This window comes from Semicossyphus pulcher, unplaced genomic scaffold, assembly GCF_022749685.1.
Source record: "Semicossyphus pulcher isolate SPU_LCO1_2020_fin unplaced genomic scaffold, fSemPul1.0.p SCAF_23, whole genome shotgun sequence".
Taxonomy (NCBI): domain Eukaryota; kingdom Metazoa; phylum Chordata; class Actinopteri; order Labriformes; family Labridae; genus Semicossyphus; species Semicossyphus pulcher.
In genome coordinates, this window is record NW_027211697.1 from 10,176,304 (window position 1) to 10,191,058 (window position 14,755).

A 14,755-nucleotide genomic window follows, 5' to 3' on the forward strand; every position below is an offset into this window, starting at 1 on the left:
CTATATATTTCATGTATTGAAATATATTCAACTTTATTATAATAGCACCATCTCATAAAAAGCCAGTTCAAAGTTCTTTTCATATAAAATACAATATAACAGTTAGTCCATGCAAACATCAAAGCATACTTTTACAATAAACTTATACAAACAAACTGTATGGTGTGTTCATTTAAAAATGAGCTTTTAATATGTATGATATACATATGTTATATAAAAATATAGCCCATGTTATCTTGATGTTGTCGAAGTTTGTGTTTAGCCTATTAACAAAGACACATTTTAAAGCTCCTGCGAGGAACTTTCAGTTTGTGTTGATTTTGGCGCCCCCTGTGGACAAAGCCGTACCTCTTATCTATTTGCCGATTTTGTCCTGTACATGCTTGATTGGTGGTTTTTAACAAAAAATCTCATCCTGCTTTCTTTATCAGTCATATGTATCACTCACTTTAAATTTTTGCCCTAGAAAATATAAACAAAGGCAGCGGTTCAGCGGTGCAGTTAACCGCTTCATCCGACACCTACCCCCACGCCAGCAGTTTCAGGCATTAAAAATAACTATTTAGAAATAATCAATCTTGTCGCTGATGGTCTGTTTGCTTTTGCAGGTTATATAGAATAATCAGAAATACATTTCAGTCTGTTTGATAACCATCGAAAAAATCCTCACAGGAGCTTTAAAAAGGCCCAAACAAAGTGTTAAATATGTCCTCTATAGTTCCTGATTTAACCACCACTATTTTAACGCGTGAAAGCTCTAAGAGTTGATATGTAAATGTTTGACGACATACATCTACACCGACAAAGGTAGACAGATTTATTTAAGCTACCGTGTGCTTTCACAAAGAAACTACAGCAGCTTTTTACATTTCCGGGTGCAAAAAACACAAAATCACTGCCGCCGTTTTGTGTCTGGTTTCGCTGCACGCGCGGCGAAGCCTCTAATTAAACCTATTAAATTGGTTTACTGTACTTAATCCTCCCTCACAACCACTGTTACACCCAAAATGGTGAACAACATACACGCCAGACCGTGTTGTGTCAGCCAGGCGGCAGCCTGTCCCTAGAAGCCCTCCCCGGCGCGCTGTTGCTGTGCAGCTCTGCCAAACCGTCAGCTGATCCCTCTCTTGTTCGCTTATCGCAGCTGTCTGAGTATCCGCCCCTATAGTAGTCCCGCTCTTTATTTACTATGTCAGCTGTCAAGGTGCATTTTACATTTGGTTTGTTGCTATTTAAGGTGTAATAAAATGTCTCCAGGTGCTGTGCTTATACTCTATAATTACCTGTTCAAATTACCCCTTATTTTTTTAATAGACTGAAATTAAAGGCCCTCTTTGTAAAAGGTAGAATTAATTTTACTGAATTAAGAATAAAAGGAGAGGCAGGTTTTTTTATTTGACAAACTGTGACTGGGGGTTCGTCGTTCCACACTATACTGCACACTTAATCATAAATCAGCGTTCAATGTTTTGCTGTAATTACTAATAAAGCCTGATATTTCCCTTTAACTCCACATTTCGTCGCTGTATCTCTGCGCTAAATAGTCCTTTGTTTACATGCAGTCCCTCGTCTCTGCGGAAGGAGGCTTTTTGGTAGGGCAGTGTGACTCCTACCAGCTGTTTCCCGCCTTGAAAGCCATCCGATCAGCTGCACACACACACACACGCACACACGGTCATGCAGAGAGAAAGCAAAGGGGAGGGAGGGAGAGAGAAAGAGAGAGAGAGGTAGAGCGCCACACACAACGAGGGAACCCCATCAGCTGGAAGTCGAGTAACATTACAACTCTCAGCAGCCTGAAACTACTACATTACACAGACGAGGGATCCATATCTGCTTTGAGGATTTATCCAGCGTCGCATCACGGGATATTTCCTTTCTAACGTCATCATTTTTCTTTTATTCTGCGGAGACTGTTTGCTGTGTTTTTAATTTATTTTTTTGGAGGTGGGGAGGGGGGGACCAAACTGGCGAGAGGCGAGCATGGAGTATTTCATGGTACCAGCTCAGAAGGTGCCCTCTTTGCAACATTTTAGAAAAACGGAGAAAGAAGTGATTGGAGGTCTTTGCAGGTATGTATACACGCGCTCCATCCACCACGTTGTGTGTATTATTATTATTATTAAAAGGCATCTGTTTAGAGAACACGCACTTAGCGACGGCAGTGAGGCAACATGCTTCATCTGATCTGTTATTGTGTACACGACCCACTCACGGGCAGCTGCGAGCATTTATAATCAACAAACACAATAATTAAATTGCGTCTGAACAAGCAGGGGCTCCGTCTTAGATCTCAGTATCCTCTCCGTAGTGTTATTCCGCACATTTAGATGCGAAAACGATGCATTTTGTGGCTAACAAACATAAACCACGTGGTTCCCCGCACACCACGCTGCTATCCCTCTCCAGAGCGCATCCTGCTCCATTTATCCTCAAATTACCTCCCAGTGTCACATATAGGTGCTGTGATTTGCGTAAGAACGGGTAAGGTTACACGAGAGGATGTCACACTGTGTGAAACGGTCCATTTTTTGCCGCACACATCGTATGGGTTGCCGATTTCGCTCAGAGCGATCTGAAGTTATTGTGGGTAGTGCGGCCATGCTTGTGGCTTGTGCTTAACGCGATGAGGGAGTCTGGCGATTGTTTCCTGTTTATGGCGCCCTGTTTTCGGTGACATCGTAATGAAAAATGTACAACTGTTGTCAAAATCACCCCAATTCGACGTGGCGGCAGTTTTAAATGTGTTTCCGTGCGTCTTGTTGGCGCTACCGAGCCGCCTCCACTGCGTCTTTTCATCCCGCACCTCTGCCATGCTGCCTGCCGCATTGTTATAATGGCGGAGGACACGAAAAGTCTGCTCGGAGCTCGGAGGTGGTGTCGGGCAATGTGATTGGGAAGGGGTCTTTTCGGGGTATTAAGAATAGATTTCTTCCCATTAACCCAGTAAAGGGACATTTAGCCTTCGCGGGGAGGCAGGAAAATTAAAAGTGGTGTTATTAATAAGGGGGTGTGTATGTCGCGGAAGGCCCTTCGATACGTCCGCAGACTTGTTTGAAGAGGGAGGCGGAGGGATATGTTGCCGTAACTGCTGGCTGCTGGGGGGAGAGACGGGCAGTCTGGGAAATGAAGTCCCTTTCTTTGTTTTGTTTTTTAAAATCCTCATAGGGTGTGCAGAACGGGAAAATCTTCTCCAAATATTGCCCGTATTGACTTCGAATGCTAATTAGACTTAAATGTAATGAAAAATTAACATAAATTGTGAAGTTTTATTTATATAGCACCATACCAACCAGCCCATCTGTGTCTATTTGTATACTGTCTTGCAATTAATAACTTAAAAAACTGTATTTTCATGTAACCTACTGTTATAATTACTGTTAAAAAATAATATAAGAGGGGGGAAAAGATTATTTTGTTATTAATTTTTATGCTGATTTACCATGTGGTCTATAAAATATCAGAAAATATTGGGCAAAAAATGCCCTGCAATATTTCCCAGAGTCCAAAGTTGTGTTTTCAGATGGCCTTTTTTTCTTTGTCCAGTGTCTCAAAACCAAAATATATTTAATTCACTTTGGCTTAAGACACAGAAAGCTCTAAAGCAGATTGACCTTTTGCTTCAAATATGACTTAAAGTTGTTCAAGTATCAATATACTTGTGGGTACCTCTCTAGTTTGGTACATTAATCAACAAATCAACCAACTGGTTTAACTCCACTGAGTCGCCTGGTACTTAAACTCCTGTTTTAAGCTTTAATCCTCTAATTGGGACCCACTGTGTCCCTCTGTAGTGGTTTGGGTTTTTGTGATATGGTCCAGGCCCAGTTGGTCATGTTTTGGCAGGCACTGTGTTTGCTGGATTTGCCGCTGCAGTGTTGGTCGTTGTGTGTGTGTGTCTGACTCTGTGTGTGTCCGCACACACACACTCATTTTCTCATCTGTGTCTGCACAATTGTTCCCAGTGTTTGCACTGGGGCAGCTGAGTCAGTACAGATAAGGGCCTGGCTAGAGAGGGTCCCAGAGATACTGAGTTTGATACACAGAGGATGTTAGAGGAAGTTCGCTTAGAATTTTCCCCTTAACCGAATCACAGCGTGTGGCATATTGGGTTGTTTCACCACAGTATCCAGTGGAAATACTAATGACACTTTACTTACATCTTCCATTTAATTGCATCTATGAAGCAGTCAACCGGACTTACCAGCAAACAATACCTCTTCACTATATTTGGGTCTGTTAATCTGTCTGATTAAATTTTCAGTAAGATGTATCGCATTCATAACTTGGATTAAATAGCATATTAATGTGACACTTAACAGTTCCTGGTTAGACGAGTAATCTTATCCTGCAATAATTATTGTCCACACAGGAAAGTAATGATGACATATGTACTCTAAGTACCAGTGGACAAAATACCAGAGTCAATGTTAAATAGAAATATTAAAGGATCAGTAAACCTAACATTTTGCTCATCATCTGCTGCAACCTTATTACAGTGGAGGTGATTGAAAAACATAAGGAGGATCCTCAAAGACAATCCAAAGACCTCACTGTCCTTTCCCCCCTCATATATAAAGTTATTCTAATAAAAATAGAACAGAAAATCTCCTTTAAACTCACCAGTTACAAGACAAGTTGCATTTGTTGTTGTTGGGATTGTGATAATGTGTGTATGATAATGTAAACATCTGTATAATTCAGTTGAAATATTAGAAAGCGACTGTTGTATTCAAATTAAGGCTGCATGTTGTCATTAACCTATAATAACATTTTAAAGTACTAATCTTGAAGATCTCAGTTTCGTTCTCTTTGGCGGCACCTATGGCGATAAACCGTAATTGCGGGCGCACACTTCCCAGATATCCGGACAGTGATGCATGTGTGACGTCCACGGTTGGCTCCGGCTGTAACTCTTGATTTTCCTCGCTGACGGTCGCTTTCCTTTTTAGACTGTTTGCTTCATCTGAGCGTCCGTTTTGTTTTGTATGATTGGATGATTCATTTTTGGGCAAAACAGTTGTATAATATTTGTTCACAATAAAAATGGGATATTTCTGAATATTTGTATTGTATTTCCTTCGTATGTCCCACTAACTGCAACTCTCCCCCTTTGTCCTCCCCCTAGTCTGGCCAACATTCCTCTGACCCCAGAAACAGCCCGGGACCAAGAGAGGCGAATTCGCAGAGAGATTGCCAACAGCAACGAGCGTCGGCGTATGCAGAGCATCAATGCTGGTTTCCAGTCACTTAAAACACTCATCCCACACAGCGATGGAGAGAAGCTCAGCAAGGTGGGTCACACAGAGAGATTTGAATCGGGTGATGAGTTAGATGTAGCTGTGAGGGCCAGAACTCGACTTCGTAACAGACCTGTAACTTTATTTTGCTTTTCTCTTCCCCCAGGCTGCCATCCTGCAACAGACAGCAGAGTACATTTTTACTTTGGAGCAGGAGAAGACGCGGCTATTGCAGCAGAACAGTCAGCTCAAACGAATCATACAAGTAAAGCGACACCGCTCCAAGCCTGTTACAAAACAAACCCATTATCTGGCTTTTCTAGCTCTCCGAATTATCAGATTTAGTATTCAACTAAAAGTATCCTATTTCTGTTTGCCCTCTCAGGAGCTAAGTGGTTCCTCCCCTAAGCGGAGGCGTGCAGAGGAGAAAGATGAAGGGATTGGCTCACCAGACATCCTGGAAGAGGAGAAGACTGAGGACTTAAGGAGGGAGATGATTGAGTTAAGGCAGCAGCTGGAGAAGGAACGCTCGGTCAGGATGATGCTGGAAGATCAGGTGAGGATGACGAGATGTAACACGGTTTCTTGAGCCTGAAACCATGAACAGAGTGTTTAAAAAGTAGCCTTTGTGATGTCCCTCATTGGTTGGTCGTCTGCTGCTGTAAAGATTTACTCACTTTGTGAATCGGCCTCGAGTGGCCATTCGAGGAACTGAAGGTTTTAGTGTGCTGGCTTCATTTCTCAGCCCCATTTGATGTTGCTTTTTTTCCCAGGAAAACCCAGAGACTAACATATTTTCGAGTTGCTTTTTCACACTTTGACCTCCTGCTCTCTCTTTGTTAGATGCGTTCCCTGGACGCACAGTTGTACCCAGAAAAACTGAAGGCAATCGCCCAGCTGGTCCAGGAGCAGCAGGCCCAAACACAAGGCCTTGTTAGCCTGCAGCAGCACAAGCAGCTGGAGAGGGACCTTACTCCAGCCCACAGCCCACAGGTTGGAAACATTTTCATACAACAGGGAAATTCTTATGAGAATTGTGCTAATGTGCTGTATAATTACACAATTTTAACTGGTTATGGTCTACTGCAGGTCTAGTGCACATGCATTGCATTCAAACACAAATGTGCTTTTTTAATAACCAAATAGGAAAAGGGGAAGTGTAAACAACTATTGAGGTCAGCTTCATCATTAAAGGGCCAGTTCTCTGATTTTCATCCTCAGTCCTATCATGCTTTTATGGGGAGCTTATGCCATTATGGTGGGAAGAAAAAATGCAATTTCACTCTGTGCCTTTGGAGGACGCTATCTGCTTCTCCAATGGACCCTTTAACGTAGTCTGGTGGAGGTTTTCCAGGAGGCCAGGGAGCTTGCTAAATTACACTTCCTCAATCTTGGACGCCCGCCTCCGATGTCATGTCTCGTTCAAAATCGTCGGGTTTGAAATGTAGACTGAAGTCCCGAAGTTTTAGACGATCCACCGATATATTCTCGTCATATTTCGGATTCTGTACGATGACTCTGAGCCATTGCCTGCAGCGATCAATCCCTGACTGGAAAACAGTAGTATTTCACTCCAGCGTCTCTCACTGGGCCGTTTCTTTTAGAGGGAGGCCCGCAATGCACTCTGGGTGTTGTAGGAATGTAGAATGGGCAAAACTACAAGCTGTTTGTACAACTTTCTCCACAGCTATGGCGCCAATTTCGAATATTATTGCTTCTTTCGATTACAGAGAACACCAGCTTTGACTGACAGTGGCTTTTTGCAGGGGAGCATTGCTTCTTTAAATATCTGTTTTAGACATAGATGTTAAAGTTGGATCTGTTAAAGGATGATGGCTCAATTGATGACAATGACGGTGGAGTAGGAGAGTTGGTTACCTCCGAACTGCTCTTTCTGTCTGATATAATTTTGGTTCTTTATTATATTACCTTTTTAATCAATCATGTGGTTAAATCTGGAATTTTATATCAGCTCTATTTATTTTAACTTAACTCATCAGGCGGCTTGCACCAAATTCCCTGTCCTCCCTCAATACCCACACCCACACATATACCCACACGACCACCTGAACTATTGTTACATCATACTGTAGATATCACACGGACAGTTGCACATGACAGCCTCTTCCATGTCCAGAGTTAGAGCTGTCAACAGCGAGAAGCATTTACAGTGTGTTAAATGAGCAGCTCACACACGTCCCGGCTGTGCCTGTCTCCTGCCTGACAGCCGCAGTATCCTGTTTCCGCAGGCTAACCCTCACTGAACACGATGCCAAATCAATCGGCCTGTGCTGTCAGCCATCCGCTACGTGAGGCAGCTAAGCGCTGGTAGTGAAAGATGATTGATACAGTCTGGATTAGCCATGTGACGCTCCCCAAGCAGAGCTGAGCTATACGACCTCAAATCAATAACACTATAAATTACATAAAAATTACCTCAGTAACAGTAAATTACTGGAAATAAAATGAACTTCAAATATATTTTCTTTTAGTACAATGGAGTCAGTTTTAAAATCACATTTCAACTTAACTGAATTGTTGAAGGAAATACTTGTAAATGAAGAAATAATAAACCACAAAGGGAAGTTTAAGACAACCAAAGTTTCACAAGTTAAGGGATGCTTGTTTTTTGTGTACACCTGTGGGCTTTTTGGTACCTTAGTGCCCCTCTCGTGCAACATTTCAGGAGAAAACAAACTAGCTCCCAAACAAACTTAAACATACAGATAAAAGAAAAGCTTTTTGCAAACACAAGGACCTAAGAAAATTAAGGTTGTTGAGGGATTCCTAACATCTGGCCTGGATAATATTCAATATGCAGTTTAGTTTAGTTTTCTTTGGCGGCACCTGTGGCGATAAACGGTAATTGCGGGAGCACACTTCCCAGATATCCAGACAGTGTTGCATGTGTGACGTCCACGGTTGGCTCCGGTTGTAACTCTTGATTTTCCTGGCTGACGGTCACTTTCCTTTTCAGACTGTTTGCCTTCATCTGAGCGTCGAGTTTGTTTTTTTTTCTTTGGATTTTCACTTATTTTTGAAGTTGTATCTGTAGTCATCCATCTTTTCTTTGTTTGTTCAGCCATAGTAGATTACTGTTTACTCGCAACACTTGCAGAGCCCGGAAAAGCAGCCGCTTAGCTCCGCCTACCCTCTCTGGCAGACCAACCACTGCTGGGTGATGGAAAATGCGTCACTAACTGGGCGCCGCTTGTGATTTTCTCCATGAAAGTCGCCATAAACACCCAGGCTTTCATCAGTGGGCCATAGGCTTTAAATTAAGTATATAAAAGGCCTCTGTATGTGTATATGCACTATATATGCAGGGCTTTTACTGGTGTGTGTGTGTGTATGTATATTTATTGCAGTTTTGTCATGATACATGAGAGTATCAACGTGACTTGTTAGAACAGTAAAGTTGTAATAGATCCTAAGATATAATCAATTCTCATTTCTAGCAGGTCTTGGCCCCGGCTACCCCCCCTGCCCCGACACACCATGCCACGGTCATCGTCCCCGCACCTGTCCAGACTCCACAGCCCCATCATGTCACCGTGGTAACCATGGGCCAAACATCTGTTATCAATACAGTCTCCACATCTCGACAGAACCTGGACACCATCGTTCAAGTAAGACCCCAGCCAACAAGTCAAGCAGACATGAATTATTTTTCGATGGAAAGGTTTTCGGATGTGACCACTAGAGGGTGCTGTCGTCACTGACATCACTTTCTCTCCTTGCCTCTCTCTCCAGGCAATCCAGCACATTGAGGGCAACCAGGGGAAAGGTTGCGCCGGGGAGGAGGAGCAGCGGAGGGCGGTCATTGTCACTTCAGGTCGCGTCCTCTCCGATGCGGCGGGCTCAGACACGGCCTCAAACAGCGACGGCCCTGACGACTGCTCACTGCCTTGAGCTCATCCCTGGCGTCAAACACACACACTTGCATACATGCATACACTTAGAATCAAAAGGCCCCAGCAGATCAGGGCTACATGATGCTACAAACCCACAGCACTCTTGTTCAGTGGACATTAATAGGGCTGGTAGACAGACTGAAGCACTCGTTTTTATGTTGTTTTTCTTTTCAGTACACACTCTTACATGTACCGTGATAGGCAGCCCGAATAGGTTTACACTTAGACACGCATACATGCAGACTCATCTGTGTCTTTTCTCTGCTGATCTCTAGACCTCTGCTTTCTCACTCACAAACAGAAACTCATGTCTTTTTTATTAATCAATAGAAAGGTTATTAGAGCGACTACTTCACTGATCGACTTAGAAATATTCTGTCAAACTGGATACTAGAATTTCATGTCTGCTCAACATCACCATTAATCACCCGGACTGTCCTCTTTATTGATGGCCCTGAGATCATGTGACTGATCCATGAAAACGAGGAGGAAAAAGTCAGTGAAAGCCCGGAAGTGTGGCGTCGTCACCACCCAGCACAGAACATCTCCGTTAAACAACCTTTAAACGTCCTCTGAGCTGTTTGGAGAGACACTGTGAGCTAACAAGACTGTCTTATATTCAAGTTTTTTGGCTTCTGGAGAAAATATATTGTTTTACTCTTGTGAAGTCTACTATTACCTTTTTTTTTTGTTTCTTTTTGGCTCCCTCAGCCAGCAAGTCAAAGTGATTGTACTGGGAAAAAAAAGCTTCTTGTCATTAGCCAAACGGTGCTCACAGGAAACAAAGCAAAGCTTGGAAGGAAGAAGAGCTTGCTTACTGCTTCACAACTTTCTCTTTTGTTTTATTTGTTTGTTGCCATTCTTTTACTGGGCTGGGTTCCCAGTAATCCCCGTCTTCTTTCTACTCATGGCCTGACAAAACCAGAATCTCTCGACATGTCTTTACATCACCCCCTCTTGAAAATGAAAGCACCTGGCTTGTCAAATAAGCTAATCTATGGGCAGTCTTGAGTGCTTTCCACCGGTGTGTGTTTGTGTTTGTCCCTTTTTAGCATTTTGAATCAGCAGGACATAGCAGTGTCCCAGACTCTGGCAGTCTGCAAAAGCACTGCTTTGCCTCGAAATCAAGCACTCACGCGTACAAAAACGACATACAATCACTTGTGTGCTCAATCTTAAGGGCCGGATCAATCTGGCCCTTAACAGTCTAGTTTCTTGTCCAGATGTTAGGACATCTATCAAAGCAGAGTACACTTCAAACACATGGAAAACTCTGTGAAACAGTTTGAATGTGTTATGGAGGGGACTGGGTTGACTACACGTGCTCTATGCATTACCTGAAATAGATCATTTGTCCTTGTGTGAGCTTTTTGTCAAGTGTTCCATGCTCGCTACATGTTTCTGCCTAGATCATACTTTTTTCTTTGCCTGAACGTGTTGTTTGACAGACAGAAATGACGACATGTAGCGGAGAGTGGCAGCAGTTTGCCTTACTGATCGCCCGTGGGTGCAGGGAGGCACTGTGGAGCCAGCCTTATAACACAGCCCTTGGTCCTCAGAGACGTACCTGAACACTTGATATGTGCCGCTTGGATGGCCACTGGCACCCGGGATGTGTTACAATATGTATTCCCAGTTATTTTTTTCCATTTCACTTTTCTCATGTTTGCCTCTAAGATGAACTGGTTGCTGGTATTCTTATTACATTCAAGCGCTCCTGATGTTTTTACCCCCCTAAGTATTCAAATGTAACTGAATACTGACTTCTGGTTGCATCTACGTGTTGCAACCTGTTTGGCCCCTTCGTGTGCACTATAAAAGGCTGATTTGCTGAAAAGAAATTCCACGATGAATTTATGACATTCCATTAATTTTCCTCATTTTTTGCCATTAGAAAATATTTAGAGATAACAGCTTTTGACACATCACTGTTATTTTAAAATGCATCAACGCATAGATGGAGCTTTGAACGGCTGGACAGATTCATTCAACTGTCATGATTTCTGTCATGGACCTGCCCTTTAAAAAACATTGATGTCAGCTGCACTGAAATAAGTGACTCTTCTATCCAATTAAAATATTGGACATTTTCCCAGTACTCGTCACCATAGGAAACGGATTCCTGCATATTTAAAACAACGCGGTTTGCAAGCTCTGCTTTGTGTAGAGTCTCGCTTTTTCTTCCTTGTACCTGCTTTTGATCGTTTTCCTGCAAGTTCTCAGAACTGTTTGATTTCCATCTGTGTTTTACACTCTGTTCTGTGTGTTAGAAAATGTTACGTGGACATATCAGATTGTTAGGTGAGCGGGGTGGGCCTGGGGATCATTAAATGGGGTGAAGATAAGAAAGCACTTACTGTATTCTACTGGAGTCTGCCTCTTTCTTTTTTTAAAAGGGGCATCTCCTCAGCTGAAGCTCTTGAGGTTATAAAGTAAAAACCGCACAGCTGTGTATCCCCCCCCCCATGTCCAGTCCTCCTCCATCTCGTCCCGTTTGACTTTTCTTTATTATTTTTATGCTGTCTCTGTTTATCTCCTGTCAGTATCTCTTGTCTCCCTTCACATTTCACAGCTCTTTCCTCTTCCTCCTCTTTTATCTGTTCTCTGTAACCTTTTTTTGTTAGACCAGTCTGTGCATTTGGTCATCAAGAAGCTATTTTGTTTTTTGTTTTATAAGAGAAATGTTTTGGGGATAAAGAGGCTTGTGCCTTTGTAAAGACAGAATAATAAAGTTTGTACTTTGTTTTTTACGCATTGGGCCTTGTGTGTATGTTTTTCTTTCTAGAAATGGACTTTTGTTCTGAGATTATATCGGCTTTACAGCACTAGTTATAACACAACCAGCTGAAAGTGTTTACAATTTAATTTAGCAGACGCTTTTGTCCAAAGTGACGTACATCTGAGAGTTAATACAACACAAGCAACGATCAAGATAGGAGGGAACGAAGTCAGGAAGAGCCAACAAACCGCTTCAAGTGCGATCGGACACTGGTGCTGACAGGCAGTGCACAGGGTGTAAAGAAGTACTTTTCATCATCAACAAGGTCAGTATCATCATCATCATGCATATCCTAATCAACATCAGCAACATCCTCAATTTCATCATCATCAGTAGCATCATTTTCATTAAGTGCAGAGGTGTCCGTGAAAGAGCTTCGTCTTAAAGGTGAAAGGGACTGCGGACCGTCTGGAGTTTGGTAACTCATTCCACCACCTGGGGACTACTGAGGAGAAGAGTCTAGCTAGCGACTTGTGATGGGAGTACCAGGCGCCTTTCATTGGCCGAGCGTAGTGGGCGGGACGGGGTGTAGACCTGGATGACGGCGTTCAGGTAGGTAGGAGCCGTTTTTGTTGCTGTTTTGTAAGCGAGCAACAGGCTTCTGAATTTGATGCGAGCGGCGACTGGGAGCCAGCGGAGGGATATGTGCTGTTTTGGGTCGCATTGCTGCGTTCTGGATCATCAGCAGAGGTTTGAATGTGCATGCAGAAAGGCCTGCCAGTAAGGAGATGCAGTACTCAATGTGTGATATTACGAGAGCCTGTACCAGCAGTTGTGTTGCATGATCTGACAGGTAGGCTCTTGTACAGGGCAAATCGACGTGACCGAGCAATCGAGGCCACGTGAACCTTAAAGATTAGCTGGTCGTCAATTATGACGCAGGCAGACTTTGTGAGTTCAAATAGTCTCTTCTCCAGTGCTCCAGTGGTCACTCAGACGGTACAGTTGATGCATATGTGTCAATTCCTGATTGGTGGCCAGGATTTTGAAGCCCCGCTCCCACTCCCGGTCGTCAGCTCATTGCTAAATAAAGAACCTTCTCTCTGATAGTTTAAATATGCACCAGGGACAGCAGGAGGCATCTCTTGTCTTCATCCGCTGACACGCATTCATTCATGCTAAGCCTCTTGTTGACACATTCACGTGCTTTGTACTTTTTAAAAGATTTTTGGGGGGGGCTTTTCCCCTTTTTTGATAGGGCAGCTTGAAGATTGACAGGAAATTTGTGGTCACAGACTGGGAGTCGAACCTGCAGCAGCTGCATCGAGGACTGCACCTCCCTGTACTTTATTTTGCAACATTTCCTTGCCAGTCTTGACTACAGTTTCTCACCATCATTAATCATTATAGACATTTTCCAGTCTGTGACAGCGACATCAAAGCTTCAGCTACAATCTTAACACGTTGAATAATGCTGATGCCAGTGCCCCTTACTTGTAATTAACAAAGAATTAATGCTACTAGAATTTATGAAGGCTAATCACGAGCAGGGATTTTCTTATAAACAAATCATCATGCCTCTCTGCCACAGCAGTTTCCTCAGGATTAAGGCAGTTTTACGCATCAAAATGAGCACACTGCATTGTTTGGACATGCCTCTCGAAGTCATTTGGGACGGACATGCTCGAGTAAGAAACTGCTGCCATATTTGGGGATTAATTTACAGTTGAGACGATGATTCCCAAGGAGCTGTGAGATTATGTTCAGCGCAGTGCGTCTGTTTCAGCGTGATAAAGCTGTAATCCGCCTAGCGTTCAGCTGTGTTAGGGATTCTAGGTTGACTCAGGGGTCTTTATGTTGCAGACAGACGGACCCTCTCCTCAGCTCTCGTCCCCTCCCTTCTCTTGCAAACAGCATTATGGTGATTACAACATGGCAGCCAAGTGAGCATTGTGTCTTCCTTGCTAGAATAAGGGGTTGACAGCTCCCGCCAATGCCAGGCCCCTTATTTACTTGAGATGTATTTACTGCTAATAGTTTGTGGAGTGAAAGGCGGTGAATTTATTGAAGCCATTTTAGCATTATTCTCTGTTTGGGGAACAATCATGGCAGCTTACTGTGAAGGATGCAGTTCTTGATTTGAGCTAAGCTTAGCACAAAGACAGCTAGCCTGAGTGCATGCACAAGGTGACTAAATATGCCCTGCAGCATCTCTAAGGCTCACTAGTTAACTTGTTATATCTGTATAATGTTTGACAAAAAGTTAAAAGCAAAGAATAAAGACACATAATCCACATCCATTAGCTCTGCTGCTTTTCTCAGAGGGTCGATAGGGGCTGGAGCCAACCTTGATGACATTGAGCGACAGGCTGGATAAACCCTAGACAGGTCACATGTCAATCACACGGCTCACACATAGAAACATTACCATTCACTCATTTACTCACCCCTACGGCCACCTTCAGCAGGAAGCCAGTCCCAGCCAGCCTGCAGGTTCAAACCCAGAACCGTCAGGAGACCATGCTCGCCACTGACCACCATTCTGCCCTCAATAAAACAGCAAACTGACCAAATTGCGCTTTACTTTTGCTAAAGATTTAAGAAACTATATGTGAGTTTATTGGCAGATTTAGCTATTTTTGACTAGAACCAAGCGTTCCTTCTGTTTCCTGTCTTCGTGGAGCGTGTGGACTGACATGAAAGTGCTACCAAATTTCTTTTAGGACAAGGAAGCGAAAAGGCATGTTTCCCAAAATATCCGACTATTCTTTTGCACAGTATGACCCTGCAAGAACACAACACACTGCGGTAAGAGACATGAGTACAAATAGACAAAATACAAGTTAATGGAAAAACAGAAAAACACATTGCAAAAACAGTGT

General features: G+C 43.2%; 1 protein-coding gene across 2 annotated transcripts; it reads left to right on the plus strand.

Moving 5' to 3' along the window:
• Nucleotides 1-1,977: 1,977 nt before the first annotated feature.
• Nucleotides 1,978-11,908, plus strand: tfap4 (transcription factor AP-4 (activating enhancer binding protein 4)). Of its 2 annotated transcripts, none has more exons than XM_069674290.1 (7): nt 1,978-2,072; nt 5,129-5,294; nt 5,407-5,505; nt 5,626-5,796; nt 6,084-6,233; nt 8,699-8,869; nt 8,994-11,908. In XM_069674290.1, the coding sequence occupies exons 1-7, from the start codon at nt 1,984-1,986 to the stop codon at nt 9,150-9,152; spliced, it is 1,005 nt and encodes a 334-aa protein (XP_069530391.1). In that variant the 5' UTR covers nt 1,978-1,983; the 3' UTR covers nt 9,153-11,908. The 2 variants fall into 2 exon arrangements, with proteins under 2 accessions (XP_069530391.1, XP_069530393.1); XM_069674292.1 differs by having other exon boundaries at nt 8,702-8,869.
• Nucleotides 11,909-14,755: the final 2,847 nt, after the last annotated feature.

Coding starts and splice junctions, on each gene's coding strand:
- tfap4 (XM_069674290.1), top strand. CDS start 1,984: ATGGAGTATTTCATGGTACCAGCTCAGAAGGTGCCCTCTTTGCAACAT. Junction 6,234..8,698: donor CTCCAGCCCACAGCCCACAG/GTTGGAAACATT, acceptor TCTCATTTCTAG/CAGGTCTTGGCCCCGGCTAC. Junction 8,870..8,993: donor ACCTGGACACCATCGTTCAA/GTAAGACCCCAG, acceptor CTCTCTCTCCAG/GCAATCCAGCACATTGAGGG.